General features: G+C 36.6%; 1 protein-coding gene across 1 annotated transcript; it reads right to left on the minus strand.

Moving 5' to 3' along the window:
• Positions 1–1,210: 1,210 nt before the first annotated feature.
• LOC109006527 (squalene synthase-like) lies at positions 1,211–8,493 on the minus strand. The gene is made up of 14 exons (XM_018985817.2): positions 8,064–8,493; positions 7,684–7,726; positions 6,847–6,936; positions 6,043–6,118; positions 5,224–5,293; positions 4,445–4,588; positions 4,248–4,352; positions 3,897–4,043; positions 3,533–3,608; positions 2,428–2,516; positions 1,959–2,050; positions 1,805–1,850; positions 1,609–1,678; positions 1,211–1,500 (listed from the first exon to the last, which is right to left on the minus strand). Exons 1-13 carry the CDS (start codon positions 8,256–8,258, stop codon positions 1,610–1,612), a joined length of 1,242 nt encoding a protein of 413 aa, XP_018841362.2. The 5' UTR covers positions 8,259–8,493; the 3' UTR covers positions 1,211–1,500; position 1,609.
• Positions 8,494–8,739: the final 246 nt, after the last annotated feature.

Genomic DNA, 8,739 nt, shown 5'->3' on the forward strand with positions numbered 1-8,739 from the left:
AGACCTGTATTCATTTCCTCAAGATCATCGGTTAGGGAAGGCAGAAACATAGTAGGAAGAGTCAAAGACCAACATCGGATGGGCTGGATTGCGGTGGGCCAAGTTTCTTCACACGCACATATGGTGGCACGTGGAGACCAGACACCAGTGAGTGTGAGATGGGATGGGGTAGATTTGGAAGATCTTGAGGTGGAGAATCTACTGGTGCGAAACGTCTAGCCGACAAACGCATTATGGTGCGACGGTGTGTGACGACCACCTGCATAACAAGCCACCCGTGAGTGTCACACGTCGAGATTCTCGCCGCAGTTCCGCTTCATCCCAATAGATAGGTAGTTGGGGAGTTGCGTGGTGGAGTGTGTGTTGATAGTCGGTTACCGAAATACGGTAGATCTGTCCAAAATCAAGCTGGTGGAAAGGAGATAGAAAACACTATCATAAAAATATATACATAGATCGGTACTGAAAAAAGAACAGAGACGAGCATCCTCTCTGATGGAAACACTCAAAAAATATGAGTAGTTTTTTAAGAGAGAATGGGGAGTTTCTCTTTCTAGAAACGAAACTTCAAGCTGCATGTGCAAAGATGTCCTTATTTGTACGTGTTGATGATGAGTGAAATAGATGGCCCCTTTCTTCATTTTCTATCTTTTGTTTTCTACTTCACCTTCTTAGACTATCCCTCTGGTTGTAAATCTTACGTTCTCTATAGCCTTGTTATGACTTAAAAAGAAATTTTCCTTTCCCAACCATTCAACACATGATGGTTTTACAGTGCAACGGAACTTGGGAGAAAGATTATCTGAACATCGTAGCCCCTGCCACGTGGTTATTTTCTTGTTTTCAAATATAGAGAATACAATGTGCGTCATGGAGCTGAGATTTCACACGCAAAGGTTAAAAAGTAGAAGCACTGCTACCATTGAGTTTTATTAGGTACAAGTAAGTCTACGTATCAATTTGTGTATTAATATTATTGCATTCATATTCTAAATTCAAATTAGTACTGTTTTCAATAAAATCTATTTTCTAACCAATCATCTTGAATGGGTGCGCGTATTAGGACGCAGAATCGCTTACAATTAAATTTTTCCACTACGATTTGGATCAAGCAAACGGGAAAATATCTCTTTTTCTCACGGTGGGAGTCATGGCAGGGAACAAGTGGAGCCATCGCCAAAAACTGTAAACAGTCTAATTGAGGGTGAAAGAAAGAAAAATGTAATAGATATCTCAAGTGTCCAATGCTTAACATTTCAAGGAAAAGTACTAAACTGGGGCTCATTTGATGCATCAAGTTTGGAAACTACAGGTTAAAGGTTTTCTCCGAAGAGGTTGGGAACTACATGAACTGTATTTGGTATCTTTATAGTTGATATACAATCTTCAAATTTATGTATATATATATATTAATGATATTGAACACAAACATAAATCGAGTTTTATCGAACAAAGCATGCACATGGAAGCCAACCATGCCGACAGGAAACTCGAGAAGTTCTGCATAAACACCAAACAACAAAATCAGCAGCAGGCCGTCAAAGAAAATAATAATCGTCTTTTAATTGTTCCATCAAATCATCAATTTTAACGCCGATGAAAACTTACTTTAATTGTTTGGTCGTTTGGCATTGAGATAAGCAAAAAGGATGGACAATACAATGAACAGCATAACAATCTGCATTTGAGGTCGACATATTAGCATTAGATTTTCTAACTATAATATGGGAGAGGGTGGCTCAAATAAAGAGAACCGTCAAGTGTTTGGAAACAACATCAGGTTGATATATTAGCAGATACTTACAAGAGCAGAATTGTATCTAGGCTGGCTCCTGACTATGTAAGATTTTCTGACAAAATCCATAAAAAAGTTGGTCAGAAATTATATAAAAATGACAGCAATAACAGTCACAAAACATGTATGAAGTTCATAGAAGACATATAGAAACTGTGACAACCTTTTGTTAAGGACTCCAGAATCCCTGCAGGTTTTCTGTACTGCTTCCAGCCTGCTCAACGTTTTTGTTGCATTAGGGTCACTCTTGTTGACCTATAGTAGTCAATAGCGCGTTATGCAGTAAGAAACAGATTAGAAGCTTGGTTTCACAACAGAAACAACACAGCTGAAATATGTTAGTATAACACTTCCTCCATAGCAAAAGTATAAATATGTCCACATAGCTTGGAAGCATTGAATATTTATTTCGTTCCCACAAACAGAATTCATGTCCAGAAAATCTGTTTGGCATAAAAAATGCAGGTCATCGTATCTAGGGGTCTGGAAGAACAATCAATACGTCCAAACTGGTTTATGACAAATTCTAGAAGCATAGGATATGAAAGATACTTCCAATATATGAACACAACAGAATAAATATTTTGCTGCAATTGAACATATCTTGCTAAATATTAAGAAAAGCATCGTACCTTCGACTTTAGCATACAAGAGAAATCAAAGAAAGCACCATAGACATCAGCCATCATTTTTGTTCGGTCAATGACTTTGGCAGTAAGACCTAGACAACATAACCACAATCAATGAATACCATTTGGATGGAAACTATCACACGATAAATATGAGAGAGAACTAGGAATGACAGCATCACAACCCTTTATTATTTATCTAAATACGCTGTTATTTTCTTTTTCATAAAATGAAAAAAGGACATCAAATGTTGTATTGCGTTATAGTTTAAGCAGGTTCTGGAAGGTGGGGTTGTGTATACAAGGTTTCCTTCCTAGGGGTGGGTTCCGAGAGCCTGCCATGGTGAGGCTCCAGATCATCAAAAAATGAAGTGTGGGAAACATTGTGAGAAGCATATGATATGATAAAATAGCTAATACAGTCAGGTTAAGAAAACCCATCATTTTAATAAGTCATCCATCAGCAGTTCTTCGAAGAAATGGATCAAAGTCAAAGTCCATAAGCATACATAACATCTCTCCATTTCTTATTTCAACCACCAGTTTGTCAGATAATTGCACGATGGCCAAATGTGAACCCAACAGCAGCACTGCCATTCGTATAGTTTCAGATTGGCCCAACAACCCCCAAGGAAATCACTGCTAGGTTTTAAGCCAAGGTGCAGTGACTGCAGTGAATATAAAACTGTTCTTTGTAGGCTACTAGCTCCCTTAGTGTCCACCTTAAAGCAAGTCCATATCTTTTTTCCCCACAAGTCATCACTTTAAAAGAAACCGCACTACGTACATAAAGTAGAAAGGTCTAAAGAGTTGCCAACAATGGCATGAGAGCTCGCAAAGGCCCATTCAAATGTCTCATGAAATTGATGTGGTACAGCATTCTACCACAACACTCCACATCACCAAAACTGAGAAAACTTTTAGGTAGCTTAAATGAGAGCAAAGATCTGCAGTGATAATTCCTTTTTTCTCAATGACCCTATATAAGAGAAAAACAGATGTATGGAAGATGCAAAATTTAATTTCCAAGAGACCTCCACACATGCTGATCAAATTCTTGGTTGTCTGACATGCATTCAGTTTCTGCTGAAAGGGATGATTAACTTACCACGCCTCATTTTCACTACACCTCGGAAGACTTCAATGTTGTTGTAGCACAATGCCAGTGTTCCAATTGCCATGATCTAGGAAGAAACATCTAATAATTATTTTTAAACATGAAAGAAAAAAAAAATCTAAAACCACACACCACAAATCAGGAACTTCAGATTTTGTACCACATGCAGATCAGAATAAATATATGAAAAGTTGTAACTTTACAAGTTACATGTGCATAAATGCATACACTCATGCCTATATGTCAAATTATTGGACATGATAAAAATAAAAGCTCAGAGTTTATTCATTTATTACCTTTTTCTTAAAAACATTAACTAAAAAAAGCCACAAAGTTCATTGAGAAGATTCCGTACCTGGGGAATAGCACAAAATCGAAATATTGAGGGATCTCGTAAGGCAGCCATGTACTTCAAGCAATCTTCCACATGCATCAAAGCATTGGTGACCATGTCATTCAAACATTGCACTGCCTTTTCAGAGTTTTCCTCGTATTTCAAGTCCTGGATCACAAACATTGAAAAAATGTCAATGAGAAGAGAAAAACTCAATATTATGATGTTGAAGTACGGTTTTATGGTTTTTAGACTCCTACCACTCTACTGAAGATCGGTGATAAAATTTGGTTTGCATACATGAGAAGGCAACAATCATGGAAAAAGAGACCAAGTAGTAGAATTGAGATAAAACATGGAAAAGAGTTGTACCTCAAGTTTGTTAACATACTTCCTCCAGATCTCACGAGGCCAAAACATGCGAGACTTTGGTATCTCGTTAATATCCTCAAGATAATCTCGTATTATGTTTGTTTTCTGTGATTGTAGAATGTCTAGTATTGTATCAAACTTCCAAGCAAAAGGAACTAAAGTGAATTCATTGGTTGCTCCAAATATTTATGCATTACCTGAAGAAATAAACCCATTGAATTTGAGAGATAATCTGAAGCCAAATCTTCTGACCCAGAGGCATGGAAAAGCTTGGACAAACCAAGTCCAACAAGTCCCGCTACGTAGTGGCAGTATTCATCATAGTCATTAATGGTCTCTACCTGCAGCATGAGGAAATATATATGGGTGTCACACAAATACGTACTTTCTTTGCATTTTGTACATTGTGTCTTCAGCTCTTCAGCTTATAGAGAGCAGTTCCAATAAATGGTGGGGCATTTTAATGATCCAAACTAGCCTTAATTACTTCCTAAGAGAACATGATTTCTGGTGAAAAAAATATAGCTCACTACATAACTGAAATATACCCACCAAATGGGGAATATATATCTAATTTGGATAACATATGACAAAAAAAAAATATACATATCTAATTTGGATAACATATGACAAAAAACGGAGAAAGCTGTGAGCTGCTCTTAGTAACTTATGGTATCATAGGCCTAAGAAAAAACCGTACAATTTACTTTATTTTGTGGTGGGTGGGAAGGGTGGCAGGGATGGTCCAATTACACAGATGAAATTCTGATACAAGCTTTTGTCGGATTCGGCTAGGTAGCACCCTTTGGGCAGGTCATTATAATGATGGAAAACTTGTGTCATTTAATATCATTAGTTCCCCCAGCGAACCATTTCCAACTGGGGATCATTTATGAATGAACATAAACTCAAGAAAACAATATGAAAATCTCCAGCCACCGTTAACCCTTCTCCAGAATGAGCATGCATAACAAACCTCCTTGCATATAAATTTTGCCATTCCTGCGCCCATTCTTTTGGTAATATCCTCAATTGCCTCCTGATAACTGCAAAATTGACAGGAGTAATGTAAGTTATTTTCCAAAAGAATGTAAAGCAAGAAATCATACAACTATTTATAAGTGACATAAATACAGATGCTGCAAAGTTTTGAATCATATAGCATATCCTATAGATCCCAAGTCAGTTATTCATTTGACGCAGACTTAGAAAGGGCACAATCACACAAAGGGACCAATAAAACATGGTCCATAACTTTTCTTGGACCCTAATGGGATCTTTAGATTCTAGAGTGTCTTAAACAATCACTCTAGGCATCTTAACTTGAGTATTCCAATTTAAAAACATCAACAATATGTTGAAGAAGCAGTTGATAATATAATTTATCAGCATATTGAACCAGCGGGACTAACTATTCATTATGTATCCCACAAACAGTAGACTTAGGGAAAAAAAAGATTCAATCTAGAAAATAACCTAGTTGACTGTATAGTTTCAGCACACCTCATTAACTACTTCAGAACATTCAGCGATACAGAAGAAATGCAAGGGTAACATAGATATTGTACATACCATGTTATAAACTACTAACTAAAAGAAATAAGAGACAAACCCCATATAGGTGCAGTATCAGCAACAAATAACTGTACATAAAAAGTTAAGAAAACAAGGGAACCGGTGATTCAGATTATGATCAGGTCATGGAAGGAAAAGCTGTAACAGGAAATATCAAAAAATGAAACCAATGTTCTCACGTCCTCAGAAAATCATTTCAGTTATTCATAGAAAAAGTAACCTCTTTCCAAGCTCCAGAAAAGCAGTTGATACATGGTGAAATTGGTCCATGAGAACTTTGTAGTTCTTTGTACCGCCTTTAAGCAGAATAGAAGAAATATCAGTAGATGGATGAAGACTCAATTTTCTTTCACATGTTAACAGACATGCAACAGATAATCATACCTAAAACTGATTTCCATGGACTTTTTTTCAAGAACATAATAAATATGGAACCTTTTTCTTGTAAGAGATAAAATTTGTTTTTGATAAGTAAACGATTGTATTAATAGAATAAGCATAGCCCAAAGTACACAAGAATCACAAGATGGAATACAAGAGGACTTGTAAGAGATAAAATGATTAAATAAGAATGCTCAAGTCCTTGGTTTGGAAGCCTACGGCATTAAGCTGAGATTGGAAACTTTACACATACACAGGTAATAAATTGGATAAAATAGCACATGAAAATCAATTAAAGAAACTCAATAACAGATATTAGAAATTGGTTAAATCGTTTTGCTTACAACTACATGCATATATGTACATATGTATGTATGAGACACACTGACAAACAAAAGGGTTAACAGCAACAGAATTGAAGAAATAAAATGTGGTCCACAAAACTACAGCTCAAATCACCCACTTAATTGGCTACCTACAAGCACTACAAGTGATTTCTTAATGAATTTAATAACTTGTGTCAATAATGTGTATCAAATTGGATTTTTTTTATGGCAGAATGAAATAGATGAAAAGTTCCTCACTCTATAGAATCTAGAAAAATAAAGTGAGAAATAACAGTGCAAAATTTCATATAACTCACAAGAAAAATGCCAGTCGCAATCATAAATGTGATGCTGAAAAGCTGTCAAGATAGGCACTTTAACATCTGTAGGTATGCTTGTATCATCCTCTGAAAGAATAACATCATGGAAAAGTTAATTAGTTGGGTGAATCGATAATAACACATAGAACTGAGAGTTGGAATCCAAAAGGAATTGAAATTGATGCCAAAACAAAACCAACAGCTTTTTTTTTATTGCTTTGTATGTAACAATCTATGGAAGAACATTACGAAAATGATATCAGTTTGATAGAGTGAGAAGCTATTAAACATATGCAGCCTTGTGATTCTAAATTTAGAACTTGATGAAGGAAATCATGTATAAGTTTGAATGAAATTCACCAACATTCAGAACAAAGTCCAACAGAGAGTTGAGTATTGACATCAATAAATGCAACCCACAGTGAGAAGTTGTATTCTTTAACAAATCCCTGATGAGACTAAGGTATTTAAAATGAAAGTGCCTGGCTGGTAGTCTCCACTATTCCTCTGTCAACACAAACATAACTTTATAACCTTCATTCATGATCTGATATTACCCATAAAAAAATATAACTAGAGCTACCGACATGTAAATGAAACGTGGTCTCGTAAAGAATTTCAAGTTTAATGAAAAGACACACCAAGCTTGCATTTTACACAAGACGTAAACAACCGATTTGATACAGAGACCTTAAATTCATTCCCTCAGACAGAAAATTAACGAAGAAAAATCACATATAAAATATAAGGTTATAGATAAGAATAATGATATATACAAGCCTCAAATGTACAAGCCTCGATACCAACATTACTCGATAGATAATGGGAACATACCAACAGTATCAAGGGCTCGAAGAACCAAATAGAATATGCATACCTGCAAAACCGTGAAAAGCATCACTGAGGCATCAAATATGATACATTGCTAGAAAGTAAAACAGGGAGTAATCCGACCACAAGATGGCCAAACCCGAACCCAGATAATCACATTCATATCATTCAAAATCCCAAACAACCAATCACTTTCCAGAACAAGAACATTACGAATCACAAACAAAACCACCAAAATCATTCAGATTGCACACTCCCCTGCCCCCACGCAAATTAAAACAGAAACGTACGCCACCTACGAAAAAATGGAAGAAAATCAAACCCGGACTAACCATAATTCTATACAATACAAGACATACGTAAAGTGCAGGAGGAAAGCTTACAGCGTTGCGAAGCTCGGTAGGGAGCTGCTGAATAACGAGAGCGAAGCTACGAGAGACCTTGTGGAGCATGCTGTAGCAAAAAGCCCAGTGTGGTTCGGGAGGGATCTGCTTCTCGGCGTGCCTAGCAGCTATCTTCAGCTTCATCAGCGGGTAAAAGTCATCGGGGTGTTTCAGAATTACGCCCACGCACCCCATCCTTTGCCTTCTCTCTCAAATCGAATTCTATTTCGTCTCCGGAAACCGATCCAAAAACCGAGAGAAAGCGAAACTACGGAAACGCGAAGTAGCTGGCTTTTCGTAGATGCAGATGAAGTCAGTTTTTTTGGTCTCTTGAGGAGTCTGAGAAGAGAGCGAGAGAGAGAGATATGCGAGCGCAAAGTCGTTGAAGTGCGATTCGTAATATGACTTTCTTTCAGAACGATATTCATATAATGCGTGTGTATATATTATATATATATATATATATATATAATTTCTTTTATGAATTCAGCAGAAGCAATAAAATTACGATGAAAATGGGTTGTATTTTTCGTGCATCAGAGTTCAGAAAAGGGATTGGCTCTCATTTCTCTGTCTCTTTTCTTGAAAAACGATGAAGTTACCAGCAGTGTGGACTTCAGGTTTGAACGTCTTTTCTAAATAGATTTTGACATCATCAATATCTTGCAATAGAAAA

Source organism: Juglans regia, chromosome 16, assembly GCF_001411555.2.
Source record: "Juglans regia cultivar Chandler chromosome 16, Walnut 2.0, whole genome shotgun sequence".
Classification (NCBI taxonomy): domain Eukaryota; kingdom Viridiplantae; phylum Streptophyta; class Magnoliopsida; order Fagales; family Juglandaceae; genus Juglans; species Juglans regia.